The 23,513-nt window shown below is 46.5% G+C and overlaps 1 protein-coding gene across 6 annotated transcripts in view; it reads left to right on the top strand.

The window, feature by feature from the left end:
- LAMC2 (laminin subunit gamma 2) overlaps nt 1–23,513 on the top strand; it is a 53,428-nt gene that overhangs the window by 27,246 nt on the left and 2,669 nt on the right. For all 6 annotated transcript variants that reach the window (XM_035010613.1, XM_035010610.1, XM_035010608.1 and 3 more), the window contains 20 exons: nt 104–239; nt 925–1,023; nt 3,725–3,861; nt 4,862–4,984; nt 5,817–6,006; nt 7,088–7,200; nt 8,151–8,369; nt 9,008–9,190; nt 10,140–10,385; nt 12,496–12,641; nt 13,663–13,819; nt 14,100–14,305; nt 15,797–15,876; nt 16,972–17,121; nt 17,794–17,938; nt 18,636–18,785; nt 19,330–19,444; nt 20,399–20,598; nt 22,284–22,442; nt 22,535–22,634. In XM_035010613.1, coding sequence (XP_034866504.1) covers nt 104–239; nt 925–1,023; nt 3,725–3,861; nt 4,862–4,984; nt 5,817–6,006; nt 7,088–7,200; nt 8,151–8,369; nt 9,008–9,190; nt 10,140–10,385; nt 12,496–12,641; nt 13,663–13,819; nt 14,100–14,305; nt 15,797–15,876; nt 16,972–17,121; nt 17,794–17,938; nt 18,636–18,785; nt 19,330–19,444; nt 20,399–20,598; nt 22,284–22,442; nt 22,535–22,634 — 3,054 coding nt within the window. The remainder of the gene's footprint in view (nt 1–103; nt 240–924; nt 1,024–3,724; nt 3,862–4,861; nt 4,985–5,816; nt 6,007–7,087; nt 7,201–8,150; nt 8,370–9,007; nt 9,191–10,139; nt 10,386–12,495; nt 12,642–13,662; nt 13,820–14,099; nt 14,306–15,796; nt 15,877–16,971; nt 17,122–17,793; nt 17,939–18,635; nt 18,786–19,329; nt 19,445–20,398; nt 20,599–22,283; nt 22,443–22,534; nt 22,635–23,513) is intronic.

Consider the following 23,513-nt stretch of genomic DNA (forward strand, 5'->3'; position numbering starts at 1 on the left):
GCGCCTGGCTGTGAGCTCTCATGGGGTTGCAGTTGTTTCCTAATGCCCTATAAACTAAATACTTCCTTTTCTTCTTTCCTTCTCCCCACCTCGTGTGTCACAGGTTCTCTTAGCGCTGGATGTGACAACTCTGGACGGTGCAGCTGCAAGCCGGGTGTGACAGGAGACAGGTGTGACCGATGTCTGCCAGGCTTCCACATGCTCACTGACGCCGGGTGCACCCAAGACCAAAGGCTACTGTAAGCACCTGCACCCCCCACTGCAGCTTCTGCCATGAGGGATGACAATGACATTAACATCCGTGGCCACTTCCGTTACTGAGCACCGTGTGCCCAGTGCTGTTTGAGGACTTCCCGTGGGTTATGCCATTTAATCCTTACAGTAAGCCTCAGAAGTTAGGATTAGCGTCACACTCATGTGGCAGATAAGAAATGTAAACCCCGAGGGGTTAAGTTTACCCAATATTACTGGTGGGGGTGGACCTAATATTCAGGCCCAGAAACCTACGTTCTTCACCCAGATGATTGCCCTGCTTTAGATGAATGAGGATGGAGGTAAAGCACCCTCCAGATTCTTACCTGGGACCCGTTTCGACCCAAATGAATTTGGACTAGAAAAACTTTTCTGCACAGTTTTGTTACCTTTTAGTTTGAAGCATGCTCTATCCCACGTCATATTCTTTCCCAGAAGAGTGGCACCTGGGTGGCTCAGTCTGTCACCCTCAGAGTAGCGTGAGCCTAGACAACCGAGTCCTTAAAGGGCCTGGGAGAGATGAGCGTGGACAAGGGGAGCCGAGAGGGGCCTCAGTGAAGACGAAGGATTTACTCAAGTTGGTGACATTTACTTAGAAGCACTTGATCTTTGTGTGGATAGCCGGGAAGCATTTGGAGACACATCTCTACTTTTCTTTGTCTTCTTTCCTAGAGACTCCACGTGTGACTGTGACCCAGCTGGTATCTTGGGGCCCTGTGATGAGGGCCGCTGTGTCTGCAAGCCAGCTGTCACCGGAGAGCGCTGTGACAGGTCCGTGTGAACCGTGGCCCTGCGGACACAGCAGGGAGAGCCTCTTGGCAGCTAGCGTGAGAATTCATCCTCTGAGTGCCGTTGTGGAAAAGGGACACGTAACAAATAGAGACGATCTCTATCCTGCCCGCTGGCCTCAAAATCCTAGCTTTTTAAAAAAAATACAGCTGAGCCCCCCAGATCTCCCTGGACCCCATCCTTTTGCAGGGTCCAGGGCCCCAGGGAGTCCCCTTGCCAGCTGACTCTGAATCCCAGGTGCTCCCATACAAGGTGGCATGGGACGATGAGGTCACCTGACTCAGCTTGGTCCCAGAAAAGGCCTGGCCTAATTAAGCATGTTGTGAAAATGCTAGTAAGAGGAAATATGGCCATATATAACCATCATGTGCAGCAAAGGAAACGCCCAGGGATGGGCTGGTGCTTGCATGCACACACATGAGCCGGGAGGAGAGGTAAGAGCCCTTTGGGCCCCGGGCCATGTTGCGGCAGGTGGCACAGGAAACAGCGATCCACCCTCCGTTGCGGCTTGCGGACAGTCCTTAAGGACAAATTGCTCAGACTTAAAACGCTTCCCTCCCCTATAATAGCTGGGAGGCTGGGCAGAGAGGTAAAGGCATTCTCCTCGTTTCCTTAAAAGTAAGAAAGCAGGGGCGCCTGGGTGGCTCAGTTGGTTAAGCAACTGCCTTCGGCTCAGGTCATGATCCCAGAGTCCCGGGATCGAGTTCCGTGTCGGGCTCCCTGCTCAGCGGGGAGTCTGCTTCTCCCTCTGACCCTCACCCCTCTCATGCTCTCTCTCTCATTCTTTCTCTCAAATAAATAAATAAAATCTTTAAAAAAAAAAAAAAGTAAGAAAGCAGTCCTTTGGCATCCTGACAATCACTTGTACCTGGGCAGAGAAAATACCAGATGCATTCCCAGCTTGTGTTTCCAGGGGGTTCTTCACTGCTGCAGCGCAGGGAGGGGACCACAGCTTACGTGTTAAAAGAGGAGTCACTTTTTGAAAAGGTGTTTCATTTCGGAGTGTCACACAGAAACAGAAAACTACATGAAACAAATGTCAGCACCACCCCTTCTAAGACGTAGACCTTCACTAAAAGTGTGCCATCCCAATGCAACAACCCCCTCCTTTCGAGAAGTGACACTGTTCTGACCTCCGTGTGATCACTTCCTTACTTTTCTTCATAATTTATCACCTGGTTTCATCCCTCATCACTGTCGTTGTTTTGCCTGAGTTCCTTCAGTTCCTTCCTTCCCTTCTTTTTTCATTCCCTCCCCTCGCTTTCTGTGCCCCTCCCCCTCTTCCTTCCTTGCTTTTTAATCCCTTTTAATCTGCAGGTTTCCTCCAAAGAAACCATAATGATTTTTTTTTAAGCCCTTGCTCTGTAGAGAAAAAAACAATGCTTATTTATGTACAGCTGTTCTCTGAAGCATTTACTGTTCACAGTTAACCTGCTTTTCTATAATTTTGCACAATATACAGACTCCCCTCATAGGGGGCAGTGGATTAGACCACATGACTTAGAGGCAGATGGACCCGGTTTGAAAATCTTTTCTCAGTCACTTACCAGCTCTATGACCTCAAACAAGTTTCTTAACCTCTCTGGCCTGGGTGTCTTCATCTAAGAAAATTGGAAATTGGGAGCCTGGTGGCTCAGTTGGTTAAGCGTCCAACTCTTGATTTCGGCTCAGGTCATGATCTCATGGTCATGAGATCGAGCCCCTCATCAGGCTCCGTGCTGGGCATGAACCTGCTTAAGATTCTCCCTTTCCTTCTGCCCCTGCCCCTGCTCATGCTCGCTCTCTCATTCTCTTAAATAAATAAATAAATAAATAAATAAATAAATAAATAAATAAATAAATAGAAATTGGAAATGACAACTCCTATCTCATAGGGTTGTACCAAGGATTAAATTGGAGAACATACACAAAGTGCCTGCCATAGCATCAGCGCTAAATAAATGATCATTGAAACTTTTATTATTTCATGAAGAAGGATGTAATTAACTTGAACGGAGAAAAACAAGTCCTCCCCAGCTTTTCCTTCTTCTCTGTGGCCCCAACATCTCCGACTTGCCTGGTAGCTGTGGTCCTCAGACAGGCCACTGGCAGGTGGGACGCCAGCCTACATTTTGCTTTTGTAGGGAGCCTCCAGCCATCCTTCTTTGTCATATCCCCACCTGCCCCTTTCCCCGTGGACAGAGCAGGGATATAAGGGGCAGGGATGGTGGGCAGCAATTAGTGTTCTTGTGCGGGCCAGGACAGCTGAGCAGGTGCTGGGGCCGGGACATTTATCTTTCCTTTCTTGGCCCCACCTCCCTCTCTTTGCCCCCATTAAACACTTGCTCTAAGACAGGGCCAGCTCTACATCCCCCCTGCGCCAACCCTTCTTGTCCCGCTCATGTGACCTCCATTCAGTTCCTCACCAGGGATGGGGAAATCACTAAGTTCCAGGCCACCAAGTCCAGCGTGATTGTGCTCTACCACAGGGACAGAAAAGTGAACATTCATGCTCTCTCAGTGGGGGCTATGACTATCCATCCCGTCTGGGAGTGGGGATGGTATGTGTAAGTTACTATTTCCCAGTTCTGGGAATTAATAGGGCCAGGCGGGAGAGAAAGTAGAAAAGATCAGTCATCATATTCTCTATATGAACTAAGAAGTAACTTCTAACATTGTCCTGATCTCTAAAATGCTGCCACAGGTGTCGACCAGGTTATTATCACCTGGATGGGGGAAACCCTGAGGGCTGTACCCAGTGTTTTTGCTATGGGCATTCAGCCAACTGCCACAGCTCTGGAGACTACAGTGTCCATAAAATCAGCTCTACTTTCTATCAAGGTAAAGTGTTCTGTTTCTAGAATTTTGTTTTTAACATTGTATAGAGCTTTATGCTTACAGACAACCTCCTCCTCGTCACAGCTTGGGACCTTTGCATAGTCTTTAGCAACTCTCTTCTGGCTTTAAAGGACATTATTTTGTCTGGGCAATAAGGCAGATCCTAATGTCTTGAAAAAGTCATAGCTGCACAGCTGACTCATACCGGTATATGAATAACTTAAAAGAATAACTAAAAAGAGACCGGATTTTCATCTCCCTGCACTTCCCACCTCCATGTATTTTAAAACCACAAAAGAGCCTTTCATTTGGATTGGGGGGGGGGTTATTGAGTCTTCCTGGAATTCACACTCATTAATAATACCGCTTTCACGGGCGCCTGGGTGGTTCAGTCAGTTGAGCATCTGACTCTTGGTTTCAGCTCCAGTCATGATCTCATGGGTCGTGGGATTGACCCTACAACTCTGCTTGAAAGATTCTCGCCCTCTGCCCCTCCTCCCACTCACATGTGTTCAATCTCTCTCTAAAATAAATAAATAAATCTTTTTTAAAAATACTGTTTTCACATACATTACATGAGTTAATGTATGTGAAATTAGTTATCAAGCTACCGAACCCTATAAAAATCTAGGAGAGTGACATGATTTCAATTTTGAGTTTCTGTTGGAACATACTGGGCCCTCCCCACTCACAAAGGCCAGACCCTGTTTATGTAAATAAAATAAAAGTATGAACTCTACAGGCAGATGAAAATATGCTCTCTTATTATGAGAATCAGACTCAAAGAAGTCAGAGCTGCTGTGGGGTGGGAGCAGGTGAAGTTGAGACCCAAGTGGAATGGGGCATAGGACATTTTAAGGACTGCACACGAATGTGGAACTATTAAGAAACCCCACTAGCTGTTCACCTCTAAGACTTTTTGGCAATCAAGTCTTGCCTTATTTAGCTCAATAGATGATGAGGTTTGTCTGCCAGATGCAGAGTGGTTTTATTTGCATTCCAGATGTTGATGGCTGGAAGGCTATCCAAAGAAGTGGGTCTCCTGCAAAGCTCCAGTGGTCCCAGCATCATCGGGACGTGTTCAGCTCAGCACGACGATCAGACCCCATCTATTTTGTCGCTCCTGGTATGTACGGTATTTTTCTTATAGAAGCCAACCTGTAAGCCTAGAAGTCAGGAGAGAAAAATGGAGTTAGCAAATGTGAAAACCATATCACCTGGTGTTCAGAAAAGCAGTATCTCCAGAAGACAGTTGGGGCTTCAGCCCTATTGACAAAGTCATGATACAATAGAACAGGACTATGTATCCAGGCAGACGGTCCCTGGTTGAGGTTCCTACTTCCGTCAAATGGGAAGTTTCTAGGTTTTCTATCAAGACCAGAAATAAAGACAGAGGTCACATCTGTGGATCTACTGAGAAGCAGATGGAAAAGTGAAAATAAGGTTTTCTCAGTTTTAACCACTTGTACATTAAAAACATATGTATTAGTAGTTCATTTCATTAGCTACTATGTGGTGTTCAGGTAAGTTGTCCTCTTAACCTTTCCAAATTTCAGTTCTCGCAGCTGTTAAATGGGGATAATAATTCCTCCAAGGATTATTAACATCAAACATAATGAAGTCTGTGGACTATAAAGCATTATGTAACAAATGGTACTATTCCCAACATACCCGGGACCTTTATGTCCCAGGCATTCACAGGGCCATGCTGTGCATCATCTAACGCATGGAATTGTCTTACAACGTGGCCCTTTTGTCAGTCTCTAACTCTCCTTTGTAGCCAGGGGCAGTATGGCCACATCCATGAACTGCTTCTTCTGGAAGGGTGGTTGGGGGCATGGAGGCACAGTGACGACACAGAACTCCAACAGAAATCACCGACAGTAATGCAAACTTGCTAGCTCGTTGACTTCTCCAGTTTCACACTGATCTCAGTCTTTTCAAATTCTGTTTCACAGCCAAATTTCTTGGGAATCAACAGGTGAGCTATGGGCAAACCCTGTCTTTTGACTACCGTGTGGACAGGGGAGGCAGACACCCGTCCGCCCACGATGTGATCCTGGAAGGCGCTGGTCTACGGGTCACAGCTCCCTTGATGCCTCTGGGCAAGACGCTGCCTTGTGGGATCACCAAGACTTACACGTTCAGGTAAAAAGAGTGACTACAAGTGGGTCAGGTGACTGAAGTCCCCTTCCTTTGTTCATGCATTCGATCATTCATTCTTTTAACAAGCTTTTCTGAGCACCTTGCGTGTACCAGACATGGTGTTATGTACAGAAACAGGACGTGCTTCCTGCCCTCAAGCCCTTGACAGGCTAATGGGAGAAAAAGATGAACAGAACAGTACAGTGTGGCTTGGGAGTGACAAGATAGGCAAGGTGGGCACAGGTGTTTGGAACACACAGAGGAGCACAAGTAACCCACATTGGAGCGATCAAGGGGAGCTTCCCAAGAAGACATGACAAGGGAAGAACAGTTTTCTAAGGGTAGAAAGGGGAGCGAGGGGAAGGTGAGCAAGGCAGGGGAAATAATCATGCTTGAGGACGTTTTGTGCATTAGGAAATTCTAAGTAGTTAAGCATGAGCGAAGTGTGGAGTGGGGGAGAAGAATACAGTGAGAAGTGAGGTCAGTGAACTAAAGAAAAGAGTTGGGTTGTTCCTGGAAGGATTCCAGTAAAAAACAAAAACAACATTTGAAAGACCAGTGCAGGGGAAGATGATATGATGCTGTGAGATATCATCATGCTAAATGAAGAAGTATTGGACGTGTCCAATGTAGACCGTGAAAGCTGACTTTTGAAAAGAGTAGGTGAAATGTGCTCAGTTAACAAACCATTTAAACAACAAAACCAAAAATTAATGGTAGCTCTCTTGAAGGTCAGAGCTTCTTGAACTCAGCAATGTTCCTGATACTAAGTTTTGTGTGGCCAGGAATAGAAAGTGGTCTCTGAGGACTCAGGCCAGCACTGGATGCCATGACCCCTGGGGCTGGGCTGCTTGCACTGGGATGCCCTCCATCACTTCCTGTGGGGTTCATGCTCCCTGCAGAGAGAGCAAACTCCAAGTTCAAGCCTACAAGGATGCAGCTACCCATCCCTTCATCCCCCTCTAGGCAGGGCCGTGAAGGGGCTTAGTGGTTCCCACCTTCTTGGGCATAATTTATATCGTGTATACAAATTATAAGACTGTTAAGAGTTGTATTTTTAAGCTTTGGGCTTTAAATCCCTCAGATTAAATGAACGTCCAAGCAGTAATTGGAGTCCCCAGCTCAGTTACTTCGAGTATCGGAGGTTACTGCGTAACCTCACAGCCCTGCGGATCCGAGCTACTTACGGAGAATACAGTAAGTGACGAAGGGAAATGAATTTCCCTCTTAGGTTTGAGTTTGTCTCAGCTTCCTGAGGTGGTGACAGTCTCCAAACAAGTAGGTAAACTACTTGATGGTTTGGATGGAGGATCTCCGATTAGGTCTAAATTCTTATATTCTAGAAGTTGTTAAAAGTAATGTTCCTCTAAAAAGAAGTTAACACCAATGAAGAGTGGATGATGCTCCTTTGCTTAAGAGTCTCCAGATTTAGATGAAAGCTGATTATTTGAAGAAGATAATCTACAACAAATGGGCTTGTCCCCTTCGCTAGGAAATGGCATCTACAACTCAGCCCTCTATTCCTTGAGTTGCTGCTCCTTGGGGATTATACTCAGTGCTACCGTATTCAGACATTACCTGTACTCTTTTAACTCCTTTTATTGAACTTCACACGGGGGGGACTCTGATCCCAGCTGGGATTCTGTAAATGTGAGTTCCTTGAGTTTTTTAGCACTTACATGAACAGGAAGCATCGCTCACTGGCATGCCTAATTTCCACATCACTAACGAAGCAAGCCCAACAGGATATAGAAAAGGTGTTCATTAACAATTTTATTGAATCTTTACTTCGAGCCAGGCACATTATAATATATGCATTGTCTCATTTCATTTCACAACCAACATGGGAGGTCCCCACCACTGTTACTTCTCTTCCACGCTTGAGGAAACACCATGGTAGCAAGTTGTGTGACTTGCCCAATTCGCACAGCTAGCCAGGGTGGAGCCGAAATTTAAACGCTGCCTTTCCTGACACCACGGCCTGTGCGTCAGTCAGGACGGATGGCGGTACGTCTACCCAGGGCATAGTGAGTGAACGCCACCTGTCTTTTTTAGCGAGTTAAGAAAAATAAAATCCAAAGAGCGGCCTGCCTTTAGATCTTTCGACCTCACCACTTGCTCCTTCTAACCCGATCTCTGTGTGGCAGGCACTGGGTACCTCGACAACGTGACCCTGATTTCAGCCCGCCCCATCTCCGGAGCCCCGGCTCCCTGGGTCGAACAGTGCGTGTGTCCCGTTGGCTACAAGGGCCAGTTCTGCCAGGATTGTGCTTCCGGCTACAAAAGAGATTCTGCCAGACTGGGACCTTTTGGCACCTGTATTCCGTGTAACTGCCAGGGGGGAGGAGCCTGCGATCCAGACACAGGTGCGTGAAAGGACACCTGGCCCGGGTGGCCGGGGGCGGTCAGGTGACTGGGGTCTCCCGTGCAAGAGACAGAGCTGTGTAAGGAGGACTCTGCCTGCACTCACTTCGGAGATGGGAAAGGATTAGGAAGGTAGGGCTGGAGTCAGAGAAGATGGACATGGGGCTTTCTTACACTCATTCCTTTTCATTATGGAACATGCCGCGAGGGTGTGGGAAAGGTACCAGGTTACAGGAGACGGCTGTCATGGTTCAGTGCTGGGGGTGTTGTTGGTGTCAAGTTTCAATTGTTTGGAGAGATCAAAGGCAATGTCAGGGCCTGAATGAATGTGCGGACAAATGGTGTCAGGCCATGGGGTGGGGGGGTGGGGGGGTGGGGGAGGAAAGTGTTACATTATGGGTGGGAAAGGAAGCTAGGTCTACTGAGCATGGGGGAGCCGCATAAGAGTCAGGGTCATGGCCAGCTTTAGAGTTGGTACTGGGGCAAAGGTGAATGCCGGTGCTCAGGCACTTCGGGGAAAGCTTCAGAAAGGAAGATTTTGGTTCCAGAGCTCTGCCTCCCATGCATCACCCATATTACAGGAAGTGTATTGTTTTACCCTGCTCGTTTCTCTGCCCTCCCTTCTTCCTCTGCCTCCCAGGAGACTGTTATTCAGGGGATGAAAACCTTGACATCGAGTGCGCCGACTGCCCCATCGGTTTCTACAACGACCCACATGACCCCCGCAGCTGCAAGCCGTGTCCCTGCCACAATGGGTTCAGCTGCTCTGTCATGCCAGAGACAGAGGAGGTCGTGTGCAATAACTGTCCCCAGGGGGTCACGGGTAAGGCCCCACACTGCTGACCCCGTGCCGGCACCATGAATTCCCGTCAGTGGCTGCTATTCCAAACAGTCTCTAGGGGATTATAATTACTTAGGGTTACTGTAGAAGGCCTCATTCTAAAGATAAGAATGCTCCCGAAGGGTGGATTGAGGAAGGGCAGGGCATGGTTTATAGGGGATGTACGTACGGTTAACGTTGTTTTAGGTTTGTCACTAGGAGATGAAGTTTTCAGATGAAATACGTGGTTTATTTTAAAGATTTTATTTATTTATTTGAGAGAGAGAGACAGACAGAGATAGTGAGAGAGAGCATGAGTGAGGAGGAAAAGGAGAAGCAGGCTCCCCACTAAGCAAGAAGCCCAACTCGGGACCCGATCCCAAGACTGAGATCATGACCTGAGCCAAAGGCAGATGCTTAATCGACTGAGCCACCCAGGCGCCCCGAAATACGTGGTTTAACTAAGCTCTACACAATGAACCAGGGTACAGAAGGGAAACTTAGTGGCCTTTTAAATGTCACATCTCTCTCCTGGGGTGCCTGGCTGGCTCAGTCGGTAGGGCATGCGACTCTGGGTCTCGGGGTTGTGGGTTCGAGCCCCACGTTGGGTGTGGAGATTATTTTTTAAAAAAATAAAAAATAAAAGAATAAAGGCACATCCCTCTGCTGGCCCGTCTGAAAGAAGAGTTAATTCTTCAGCGACAGCCTCAGTGGTATTGCTATAAAACTGACTTTTCCCCAACCACCTAGTTAGCTGGCAGGAAGCCTTCTAGCAGGGCTGCTGTGTTCCAACATCGGGGACCACCGTGGAGCGAAAGAGCCAAGCCCTTGCCCTGAGCACCTGCCCCTGAGGCTACTGTTCTGGGGTCCAGGGTGGGAACCTCTTCTAGAAGGACGACTGGTCTTGCTGCCAGCAGATGACCACTCAGGCTTGGGCATTTGTTCCTTCCAGGGGCCCGCTGCGAGCTCTGTGCCGATGGATACTTTGGGGACCCCTTTGGGGAACGTGGCCCAGTAAGGCCTTGTCAGCCCTGTCAGTGCAACAACAATGTGGACCCCAGTGCCTCTGGGAACTGCGACCGCCTGACGGGCAGGTGTCTGAAGTGCATCCACAACACGGCGGGTGTCCACTGTGACCAGTGCAAAGCAGGCTACTTTGGGGACCCGTTGGCTCCCAACCCAGCGGACAAGTGTCGAGGTAGGACTGCGTCCCCAGACAGCTGGACAGGTGGGGTGTGTGTGCGCACGCACGTGTATGCGTGTAAGCTTAGCGTGTACACATGTAGGAACATACTGATCGGCGAGGCCAGCAGCAGGTAAGAGGGGGCTGCTTTGGTTTCTCTGACCAACTGGCCTATGAACAGTCTGGACCCTTCACCTGTCAAAGGCCTTAAGACCCCTGCAGCAGGCTTCTGGAAGGCAGAGCTGGAGGATGTCGAATGGGTTAAAGCTGGGTGGGAGAAGAGAAAAAGGTTGAGTTTACATTCCTGAGTGGAAGAGGAGATGGAATGGGGCCAGGCCATATGCCTCATTCCAAGGCTGGCAGGCGTGCTGCCAAGCTTGTTCCAGGACAGCAGGAAAGGACTTGAGACTAAGCCCGAACACACGCGGCAGGGGGGTGGGGGGTGGGGTGGGAGGGTGGGCAGCAGTTTAAAAGACCCTCTCAGGAAATCAGTGTAATTGATGTAGACAAAGGTAACAGTTCCAAGTTCTACTAACGAGACTTGGCCTCAACCTCACGGCTATCAGGGTGCATTCCTTAGGGCTGCTTCAGATCAAAGTGTAAATGTATACATTGGTCCTCTTGCCCGACCCTTCTATCAAGCCTCCGTACGTGTTATATTCAGGAGGCAAGTTTAGTTCTAGGCAAGTTCAAATTCAGTTTTAGGGTGCTGGCCTGCCCCACAGACTCACCCCTCAGTCACAAAGGTCCCAGACTAGCCCTGGTGCCCAGAACTCAGGGGCTTGTTTATTATAACAGAGCCAGAGAGGGCCTCTGGGCACCCAGATGGGAGGGCTCCTGGTTCCCCAGGAGGTCTGCAGGGAGCCCAGCACCTCCCACTCACCCCAGAATCCCCAGCCCTGGAAATGCCTGAGGACCCCTGTGCAACCTGGGGCTTCCACCCAGGAACACAAATCCCACCTGCCCTAACCCCAACCTGTGGGTTAGCTCTGATGTGCTAGAAAGTACCCCATGATAAGGAAAGAGCCCACATGCTATGAACAGTACTGAGTTCAAGTCTAGTTTTTTACCATACCGATCGTATTACACTGGTTATGCCAATTAATCTCTCTGAGCCTCAGTTTCTTCATACAGATGAATAATATTTAACTCAAAGTGGTTGCAAATATGAAATAAAATAGCATCTGAGAAGGTACACTGTAAAGGATAGAATACTAGTTACAAGGTGCTATTAATAGAGACTTCACTGGCTTTAGACTGTACATTTCTTCACTCCACCATCTGTTGTCAAGCACCTACTACCATGGACCCAATGTGCAGCTACATACTGAGGTCATAAGTCAGTTCCAGCCCCCAAAGAGATCATATGCTAATAAGGAAGACACACAAGTATGTAAGCACATAATGACAGCATACTTAGATATGTGATCATATTACTGTGTGCCGAGTGTTTTGTGAGCGCCATAGAGCAACCCAGAGAATCACCGTAACTCCCTTAGTGCAGTGTCTCACCCACTGGTATATCCTCAGCTCCTAGAACAGTGTGGCACGTAGTAGGTGCGCAATCAGTATGGATGAATAAAGGTACTGTTTTTTTTTTTTAACTGCATTTCCTACATCAAAGGCAGCAGAGCAAAAGGAAAAGAGCAATGCCTCTTTCCAAGCTCTCATTCCGGTTTACCATTTACTTGCTGTGTGACCTAGGATAGATTACTCAACCTCTCTGAGCTCATAGTCCTCATCTGTAAAATAGAGAGAGATTACATCTGGCATGTAATAGGCCCAGAAGACATGTTATTCCCCTTTTGAGCAAAGCTAGAGTGCCTGCAGAATATCCAACAGGCTCACAATTTAATGGGAGGAAAAAAAGAATAAGTGCCACCAGAAAGGGTGGACTGTTGTAGGATCTCTTTATCCACACCCACACCAAACAAACTTCTAGATGATTCCTAAGATCTATCTATATTATAAATGTGCTTAGAGGCACAGGCAAGAGATGAATCTAGCACAATGTGAACTGACTTTGCCATTGGTGACTTGAACTTCCTTTTATCTTTGCCATACCTCCAGTTTCTAGAATTAGCTTGATATGAATGCTTTCTGTTTGTCTGTGTTTTGTCTCTAGCTTGCAACTGCAACCCAGCGGGCTCAGAGCCTGGGGAATGTAGAAATGATGGCAACTGTGTTTGCAAGCCCGGATTTGGCGGCCTCACCTGTGAGCATGCAGCACTAACCAGCTGTCCAGCTTGCTATAATCAAGTGAAGATACAGGTGTGCATGCTACCCAACGCTCACCCCCATGAGTAAAATTGTTAGGTGTCTACTGGGTGGGTCTGTCACAAATCTAGGACCCTCTTAATCTCCCGGGGATGAGGGTGGAGATTACTATTTCTTTCTTTAAAAACTTCCATATAGTAGTAATAATGCTTCAGGTTTGTGCTCTTATATACACTATTTTCAAGATCCGTTTTGAAGATACTGTCTGATTTGGTACTCTTGATGAGTCAATTTGCAAGAGGAGGCATTCTAAAGTCAGTCACTGAGCAAAGTCTCCAAACATTTGCAATTCTTCAGTCACGTGGCCAGGTGGAACCAAGAGTCCCACCCTGAATTCCCTGATTCTTGGTTCCACCTGGCCACGTGACTGAAGAATTGCAAATGTTTGGAGACTTTGCTCAGTTCAGTACTCTTTACACTTACAACATGCCACTTCCTAGCTGGATTTTTTCCAAGAGATGTCTTTGTAAAACAAATGAAGAAAAACGTAAATATGTAGAAGATTTGAGGAGTCTAAAAGGTGTCAAGGCTGCTCAAACAAGAATGGCCTCCAGAAATTTCTCATTCACATTCCAGAGAAGAATGAAATTGTTGTTGTTAATTATTGTTATTTTGTTGGGGTGAAGGGCGAAGGAAGAAAAGGCCCAAACAGAACCCCAAAGGTAGAACAAACTCGGTTTTTTTGTTAACTTTTCTATTTAACCTGCCCTCTATAGCACTTTCTTTGTTCCAGACACTGTTCCAAGCACTATCCAAATACTAACTCACTTTGTCCAAGTAATAACTATGAGATATTATTATTATCCCCATCTAATGGGTAATGAAAGCGACTTGCCCAAGGTCACACTGACAGCTAACGAGTAGTGGGGCCAGGATTCAAACTCTAGGCTCTAGCATCTTTAACTGCCATGACATGCCAAGCATTTCTGGGCTTTTAGATGTTCTCCCCTGAGTACCTGGTATCGGACTGTGATCCCCACCACCTGTTCTGACTCTCTTTCCTGTGTGGTTTCAGATGGAGCAGTTTATGCAGCAGCTGCAGAGCCTGGAGGCCCTGGTTTCCAGGGCTCAGGGTGGTGACGGAGTGGAGCCTGACACAGAGCTGGAGGGCAGGATGCAGCAGGTTGAGCAGGCCCTTCGGGACATTCTGAGAGAAGCCCAGATTTCAGAAGGTGATGAAGGCCAATTGCCCTTTAGACAGAAGGGAATTTATAATCTTCTGTTGGGTATCAGTTCAGTGGGTGTCTCTGTCCAGCACTTGGAGAGATAAAAGGACTGTGATCTCCTGGGACCTGAATGATGGTGATAAGAGAGTGGCTGCATGCATTCATTTATTGGGTTTTTACCATTTTGCCGTTAGCCAGTCAAAGTCACTCTTCAACCCTCCCTCATGTCCTATTCCTCTGTGCTGACTCCAAAAGTGCTCATCCTCCTTTTCCTTGTTGGCACCAGGTGCTAGTAAATCTCTCAGTCTCCAGTTGGTCAAGGCAAGGAGCGAAGAGAATAGCTACCGGAACCGCCTCAATGACCTCAAGACGACTATGGAAAGAATCCGGGCCCTGGGCAGTCAGTATCAGAACCGAGTTCAGGATACTCACAGACTGGTCACTCAGATGCACCTGAGCCTGGAGGAGAGCGAGGCCTCCCTGAGAAACACTGTAGGTGCCGCCGGGTTCAGGGTACTGAGGATCACTGCCATATCGGGGCACCCACCCGCCGTCTCTCACATTTTCCGGTCTACCTGGTAGAGAGCTGAACTTCTCTTCCTTGAAATAGGCGTACCCGTTCTTTGTGTTCTTGGGCTTCCTGCAATTTCCCATTTTACTGCATTTATGTTCTTCTTCCTAGCTCATTTCTTATTAGCCATAACCTCATGTTGGCCCTCTCTCTTCTCCCTTCTTACTGCACACCTCCTAGCTTGTTAGCTCCTAGTGGGCAGGATTTAGTTTTGCTCACGTCTGCATTCTCAGCCCCCGGCACGTGTGTGGCTGTGATACGTTTGCCGCATGAATGAATGAAGGAATGAATGAGTGAATGTTCATTTCATGAACAAATGAAATGGGAGGAATGGTGGGGAGAAGGAAGGAATCCAGTGAAGACAGGATTCTGAAAAGGGGAAAAAATTGTTGCCAATGTGATTTTCTTAATGATGTCGTTTGGAGTGTGACAGGAGGGAGAGATTTGAATGGGCCCTCTTCTCTTTCTCAGTAAAGAAGGCAATGGTGACAAAAGTGTAAGTGGGTGGGTAGAAGATGAATAAAGGATATTGGAAGATAATCAGGTATGCTGGCAAAATGAAGGATTTAAAGAATAATGTGTATTGATTTTTTCCCCTTATTACAAAAATAATGTTTATTGTAGAAAATTTAGAAAATAAATAAAAATCCCCTATGATCCCATTATTAAGAAATAACCATCATTGAAACTTGGTATATAGTCTGTTGACTTTAAATACATATGAAAATACATTTAATATGTATATATTTTTAAATGAATCTTTTTTTTTTTTAAGATTTTATTTATTTATTTGAGAGAGAGAGACTGAGAGAGAGAGCACATGAGAGGGGGGAGGGTCGGGAGGGTCAGAGGAAGAAGCAGACTCCCTGCCAAGCAGAGAGCCTGATGCGGGACTCGATCCAGGGACTCCAGGATCATGACCTGAGCCAAAGGCAGTCGCTTAACCAACTGAGCCACCCAGGCGCCCCTAAATGAATCTATTTCTATTTACAGTTTTTTTAAATTGGATTTCTACTTTATTCTTTTTTTTTAAAGATTTATTTATTTATTTATTTGGGAGAGCGAGCAGAGGAGGGGCTGAGGGAGAGGGACAGGGAAAGAATCTCAAGCAGACTCCCCGCAGAGCAGGGAGCCCAGTGTGGGGCTCAATCTCACAACCCTGAGATCATGACCTAAGCTGAAATCAAGAGTCAGACGCTTAACTGAGCCACCCAGGAGCCCTGGATTTCTACTTTATTCTTGTCTATACCTTTTTTTTTAATGTAATGATTATGGTGACTAGGGACTCTTGATGTGTCAGGGTGTAGAATGCTCTGTGGCTAATGACAACTAGTTCTAACAGGACAGATGCAGAACCTACGTAGGCTCCAGGGCTGAGTGCAAAGCTTTAACCAATTCTCCTTTTTCCACAGAACATTCCTTCCTCAGAGCACTACATGGGGCCAAATGGTTTTAAAAGCCTGGCCCAGGAGGCCACAAGATTGGCAGACAGGTAAGCAGACCCCTGCTTCGGACTACCTCTGCAAGGCCAGACTTGAACAAGATGGTAGGGTATTCAGGACCTAAGCAACATATTCATTACCTCTCGGCACCTTTGCAGCCCTTTCCTTGCCTTGAAGCCTTTTTTTAAAACATCTTGGCTTTTAGCCTATGTAGGTGGCCACTGGGCATGGTCATTTGGCAAGTGTTGGGGGTGGGGGTGTTTTTTACCCCAGATTTTTCTATGACTCACTCTATGGCTCTGGTGTATGTCAGATGTGATTTTTCGGGCCCCGTGAAATGAATCAGCCTTTGGAAAAGAACGTTCTGCAGCTTTGAGGGACTCCCAGGCTCCCACATCAAGCCTGGGAACAAGTAGCAACGAGTTGTTTGCTAGCCTGTGGGAGCCAAGACTGCAGAGAGGGAACCTCCTCCCCAAAACCGGCTCTGCAGGGCCCCAGGGATAACAGGCAGCTCCCTAGTCCTTGCCTGACTGTAAATCCTACCGTGTTAAAGAGGTTTGCTCCTAGCAGAGTGCTCAGCAGGGTGGCAGGCTCTGCTAATCCCAGATGGAATTCAGTCAGTGAAGGAGGTTGATTTGTGTTTTGTAGCATAAACTGCCTCCTGAGCTTGTTTTTTGTTGTTGTTTTGTTTGTTTTGATCACTTTGTAAGCGTTTGGGGGACTTTTATTGACAGGCTCTGTCCCCTCTAGTGGTGGACCCAATGTAGAGTTTCAGCAAAAGTGAGGGGAGAGGGGTGGGTCCCGGATGAAATAAGACCTAGTGGTTTCTTCCTGCACAAAACAGCTTATAAATGCAATACTTTATCCCCCTGAGACTGCTCGCACCCGTCTCCCCGCCCCACACCCTGCTCCCCTGGTTACGCTGTAAACGGAAAAGATCACCAGCTAGGGTCTAAGACACGAGCTCCATCTCCAGCACCCCTCCTGCTTCCTGACAGATCCTGTAATTCCGTCTAATCTGGGTCAATTCTCTTTGGTTTTTCTAGACAAACCAGTTCCCTTACTCCTCTCCCTTCCTTCCAATAAAAGACCTAAAGGAAGCCCTTGCTATGAAAACTCCAATTCTTTGTTTTTAATCCTTTCAGCCATGTTGAGTCAGCCAGTAACATGGAGCGGCTGGTAAGGGAAACCGAGGACTATTCCAAACAAGCGCTGTCACTGGCACACAAGGCCCTGCAGGAAGGAGGCGGCATGGGCAGCCCGGACGGCTCCGCAGTGCAAGGGCTCATGGGAAAGTACGTTCGAGGGGTCCTCACCTGGGCCTAGATAATCCGCGTCCCTCCAGGGTGTAGCGCAAACCACGTTCGAGGGGCACCGTGCTTCATTAAAAGATATTAATCCTAAGGGACGAGAGAATGAGAGTGTTAATTTGGGGGAAGAGACATGCCTTTATGTCTGGAAGAAGAAAGGACTGATTAAGTAACACTTGTGTTTTGACTGAGAGATTGCAATGCTCGGAGAAGTTGTGGTGGTTGAGTAAATGGAAAAGAATATTTTATCAAGAATTGGGAAACTTGGGCGGAATTCTTCCAACCCAACCTGTATAAACTTTAAGGCTTATGTTTAGTTTGTGGAGAGGGACACATATCTGTCACATAACCTCATTCGGTTCTTCTGGTAACTCCAACTGCATACTTTTTACACAACAAGATGAATGTTTGTTTTTTTTTTTTAAAGATTTTATTTATTTATTCATGAGAGACAGAGAGAGAGAGAGAGAGAGGCAGAGGGAGAAGCAGGCTCCCAAGGAGCAGGGAGCCCGATGCGGGACTCGATCCCAGGACCCTGGGATCATGACCTGAGCCGAAGGCAGACGCTTAACCATCTGAGCCACCCAGGCGCCCAAGATGAATGTTTTTTAATAAAAAGAGTGATTCCTCAAAGTTCTCTTTCTCCCCACCCTGCAGGTTGGAGAAAGCCAAGTCCCTGGCCCAGCAACTGTCGGGGGAGGCCACTCAAACTGACATTGAAGCAGATAGGTCTTATCAGCATAGCCTTCGCCTTCTCAATTCCGTGTCTCAGCTGCCAGGAGTCAATGATCAGGCTTTTCAGGTGAGGGCATGTACTGATGTGCTTGATGGACAGAAGAAGGGCCACAGTGCTTGCTTCTCTGGGGGTTCCATACTATGGTTCAGTCATTCAGCTTTTCCTCCACGGGGACCTTTCTTGTGTTTGATTAGGAAGAATATCCTTCTTGTTAACCATTTCCTTGTTCTTAAACTCCAGTCTCTGCCTCTGAAAAAGCCTTAGCCCACATCCTGAACCTATTAGTGGATAACAATTTTATATCTCCTTAGTTTTGGGGACTACTGAAACTTGTGGGGACTACTGAAAGCTTGATATTTACATTTGGGTCCAAACTATAGTACATTTCTATGTACAGCCATTCAGAAGACTTTTGTTCTTCTCAGAAGTTTTACATTGTTTCTGTCATTGATTCCTTTAACTATTACAAATGTATTAGATTAAGAAGATTCAGCTTTCTACCTATGCAAAAAGCACTCACAATGATTCCCATAAAAGTGTTTCCATGCATGGATAAACCAACATGTAAAATTTAAAAAGAGAGAGAGAGAGACAAGACCTGTTTGATGCTGGGGGAAACTGCCACCTGACTATCATTTAGGCATTTTGCTTCATTTCTATTAAACTTTGTGTCTGGATTGCTGTTGTTTTCAAGCTCCTAAGAAGGCTGGTGTGGCGACTGGTGGGCAGAAAGTCAGACTCCTTCATGTCTTTGGGCTTACAGGTAGAAGTGAAGAGGATCAAACAAAAAACTGACTCTCTCTCAAGCCTGGTGACTAGGCGTATGGATGAGTTCAAGCATGTGCAAAGCAGTCTGGGAAACTGGGAAGAAGAAACCCAGCAGCTCTTACAGAATGGAAAGAGTGGGAGACAGGTATCCTTTTATTAACTCATTCACTCAACCAACAGGTACTGGATGCCTACCATATGAATAAATATGGCAAGAGGCCATAAATATGCAACCCTAGGAAACTCTCTGAAGGTCATGGTACCACTGCTTGTAGATGGAGTAACTGAGATACAGACAGCTTGATGTAATTAGTTCTGTTCTACCCACTGAATCAGCCCTCAAGCCTAGGAATAGGACTCAGGCCTCCTGAGTTCAGTTTTGGTCCAGCTTTTTCTACTAGCTTGGCTTTAGGAAGTATCTAGAGTACAAAATTATGATTTGCAAAACTGTACTTGTCCTTGATAGTGGACTGGAATTTGAGACTGTTCCCTATACAGGATGTGTCATTGGTATATAAAGTTTGCTCTGTCCCAGATGGTGGAGGGCTTTACGACAGCACCCCTAGACTTTCTGGTGAATCACAGCACTCAGTTGTCACGAAGAGAAATGTGTTCGAGTGATTCTGCTGGCCAGAATGCTTCTCCTAGGTGTATGTTACATTTTAATTTTATTGTCTGCCTGTTTACAGACATCAGATCAGCTACTTTCCCGTGCCAACCTTGCTAAAAGCAGAGCCCAAGAAGCACTAAGTATGGGCAATGCCACTTTTTATGAAGTTGAGAACATCCTAAAGAACCTCAGAGGTAAGCATTTCATGGTTCAGTCACTTGATATGTTAAAGGAATAACCACAACTTTGATTTATTTTGAATCCCTGTGCATCTCTTTAAATGATAGGTACATTGGGATATTAACAGACACTTAATAAATACCTTCCTAAAGTAAGAAATTGTATTAATATTTGATGTAGTGGAAAGAATTTAACTAGATGTCAGAAGGCTTGAGTTCTGAGCTTGGCTGGGCCGCATGACGGCTCTGAGCAGACTGTGTGACCAGGGGCAAGTCACAGCCTTTCCAGACCCTAACATCCTCTTCTTTAAAGAAAGAAGGTTGAGCTAAAGGATCTCTAAGGTCCTTCACAGATCCAACATCCTACTACAACACAGATATTTTTCCCTTTTCTTTTGTAGCCTGGTTGATTCCAGGATAAAATCCATGTGGTTGTTTGTGGTGATGATAGAACAAACTGTCACAGCACCTGGATCCCAGGAAATCTGGGTTTCTGCCTTATAGAGATTTGGTTACAATTTCAGGTTTTTTCATGAAAGAACAAAAAAAGAAACACTTCTCAAGTCTTGGGATTTTCTTCACAGAAAGAACCTCTCTATCCATTCTGTTCAACCTACAATTCTCATCATTGGCAGCTTCGGGTTTAAGGCTCTGGCTTGAAACTTTGGGCTTCAGAGATTTCACCTATTTCTGATCTACTTTGGGGTCTTCATACTCTTGCAGTGGTGGGGACCCAGGGCAGGCTGATTGTCAGTTTCTCTAAGCAACGATCTAATCATGGCCCTTTCAGTGCCTCCTTTAAGTGGCTTTCTGCTGGATAAGAAAGGGCAGTAACAGCCACAACTTCCCACACTCTTGCCCCCAGGCAGTAATAACCCTCTTCCTGGGATTTTTCTTAAAAACTTCAGCCCCATCCAATTTCATTTGTAAGTTTCACAAGTCACTTTTGTTTCCTTGTCTTCATTTCAGAGTTTGACTTGCAGGTTGAAGACAAAAAAGCAGAAGCGGAAGAGGCCATGAAGAGACTCTCCTACATCAGCCAGAAGGTCGCAGATGCCAGTGACAAGACCAAGCAAGCAGAAACAGCCCTGGGCGGTGCTGCTGCCGACACCCAGAGGGCCAAGACCGCAGCCAGGGAGGCCCTGGAGATCACTGACAAGATAGAACAGGTAAAGAGAAATCGAAACACAGGTTGGCATGAGCAGCCCCAAACATAAGGGTCGTGTGGGCAGAGAGAGAGCATCGGGCTCATTGTGGCCCCTAGATCTCAGAGTGCTGTCGTGGTTCATGGCAGCCCCAGAGCCATTTACGTGCCCCCTTTTGTTGGTTGAGTCACAAGGCTTTCATTGACCAAGAGCTCGAACCTTCATTTTCAGCTCCCTTTTTGGACAATACCATGAGAAGAACCATCCAAGATTGGGTTTTTGTATCAACTCTTGTATTAGTGTTGCTAGAGCTGCTGTAACAAGTACCACAGGCTAGATGGCTTAAGACAACAGAAGGTTATTCTCTCACAGTTCTGGAGGCTAGAAGTAGAAATCAAGATGTCAGCAGAGCCACAGGCCCTTGGAGGCTCTTGGGTAGAAACGTTGCCTGCTTCTTCCTAGCTTCTGGTGGTGACTCTCACTCCTTACCGTTGCTTGGTTTGCAATGACGTCACTCCAGTCTCTGCCTCTGTCATCACGTGGGGTTTCTCTCCCTGCATATCTCTGACCCTTCTTATAAGGACAGTGGTCATTTTGAATTAGGGGCCCAGTGGACTCCAGTATAACCTTATCTTAAGTAATTGAATCTGCAACAACCCTACTTCCAAATCAGGTCACGTTCTGAGGTCCTGGGATTTAGGACATGAACATATCTTTTTGAGGATACAGTTCAACCCCATAACAACAATCATCAGTGTTTGACTCAAGATTATGAAATTCTGGAGTTCTAGTTCCCTTATCTCTATTTTCTATGTCTAAGCTCTGCGTATTCATTTTTGTTGTTGTTTCCACTATGTGCCAGCGCTGTGCTTGATGCTGGAGATATGAAGATGAGAAAGACCCAGTCCTTCTCTTCAAAGAGCATTCCGTGTAATGGGGAGAGATAGACTAGATACACTACAACCCCTATGTGAAATGCTGTAGTAGAAGCTGTGCTTCTTGGCTGGAAGAGAGCTGCTTAGCTCTCATTTTGGCATGACTTCTAGAAAGCTTATGCAACTCTAGAAAGCTCAGGGGGAACTCTTAGTATCTGGACTATTTGACCTCTCTCTTGGACCACTTGGTAATTTGCAAGAATAATTTCTAACTTTAAGTCCCTTGAGGGTGGAGACCAGTTTCATGTGGCTCTCTTAATATAGCTTTTAGCACAGAGATACCTGCAATTTGATGTTTAATAACAGCTTATGGGTAAAGATATTGATAAAATTTGTCCTAATAAAAACAAAAGCCACAGCTGTAGCCCATTTTCATTCTCTGCACCTTGAACTCAACTGTCTCAAGGATCCCAGCAAAGTTGCTCAAATGACTGTGGCCGCAAAGAACTATGACAGGAAATGATGTGAATTTCTCACCCTCTGGGTTTTCCCAAATAGTTTTTATCGCGTTCACTTTTTGGTGAGCATTGACCTGTGAGGGAATCAGTGTCTCACTGCTGACCCTCCTAGTCCCTACAGACATACCCCCAAATTAATTTATTTGAAGCAGAGCTTGGGGAAGGGTGTGTCTCCAAGTCTGACTCTTGTTGTTCATCTAACTTACTCCAGCAGGGTCTGGCTGCAGCTGTTTATTTTTTCTCTATTTGTCCCTGGGACGTTTTTGTGCCTCACCCCTCTCTCTCCTCCCGTCCCTGGCTCCCTTTCTTTTCCCAGGAGATAGGAAGTCTGAACTTGGAAGCCAATGTGACGGCAGATGGAGCCTTGGCCATGGAGAAGGGACTGGCCACACTGAAGAGTGAGGTGAGGGAGGTGGAAGGAGAGCTGGCCAGGAAGGAGCAAGAGTTTGACCTGGATATGGACGCAGTGCAGATGGTCAGTTCCCATCGTTCTCCATGGGAGATTCCTTTAAACCGCCAATATGAGAGACACCCTTTCAAGATTGCTTTCTATTTCTTTTTCTTCAGGTAATTACAGAAGCACAAAGAGTTGATAACAGAGCCAAGAATGCTGGAGCTACGATCCAAGACACACTCAACTCATTGGACAGCATCCTACACCTAATAAGTATGTGGAGTATCCACAAACTTCCAGCCCCGTGCTCCAGGGCTGCTCCCAGAGGACGAGTGAGACCTAGCCCTGATAAATGGAAGCCTTAAGGGTACCCTTAAGGGTATCAGAAATTTGTTTTATTTCTAGGCCCAGATACTTTGGGCACACAACTGTACATTTTCTGGACTCTATTTTACCATCTAAAGTTGGATCACTGCGTACCTGTTGCCCTTGGAGGTGAAAGTCTTTAGCTCAAAGATCTGGGTGTATTTAGGGAAGGTATATTGAAACACGCAGAGGTTAGTCATGTCTCACTGATCCCATAGTAAACTGTGGAGGCGGTATTCAAACTTCACAGCTCAAGAGAAGACGGGACAGTTTAACAGTCCTGCTAAGGATTCTGACCTTGATCCTGAGAAGCTTGTAGGCAGTTGTGGGCAGAGGAATAACATCATCACCGAAGATTCAGAAAGATCACTAAGTGGAGTTGCACGAGTGAGTGGAGGAGCCTTGGTTAGACAAAAGGCAGGGTGAGACCACTTTGGAAATGGCGGAGGGAATCGAGGAGGGAGATGACAGAGCCTGGGCTCTGCGGCAGTAGAAATGGTGAGAGGGGAGGTCTCCCAGCCTGTGAAGTCAAGAGTCACTTGCCGATTCTGCTGTTTGTCCCCAGCCCACAGTTATACCATGATATAACCAGCTGTGGGACTTGGCCTACCTGGCTGATAGCCCAGAAGAAATGTAAAGGTAGTAGGTACATGAGATACTGCAAAATTTTCAAGTAAAATAGATGTGATGGCACAGGGTGGCAAGAATTCAGATTTACCCACAGAATTCCTCCCCCGCAAAAAAACTGATGAGGATTAACATTTCAGATTGGTAAATCTGATAGCA

The sequence above is a fragment of the Mirounga leonina genome, unplaced genomic scaffold, assembly GCF_011800145.1.
Source record: "Mirounga leonina isolate KUSES-001 unplaced genomic scaffold, KU_Mleo_1.0 Mir_154, whole genome shotgun sequence".
In the NCBI taxonomy this organism is placed as follows: domain Eukaryota; kingdom Metazoa; phylum Chordata; class Mammalia; order Carnivora; family Phocidae; genus Mirounga; species Mirounga leonina.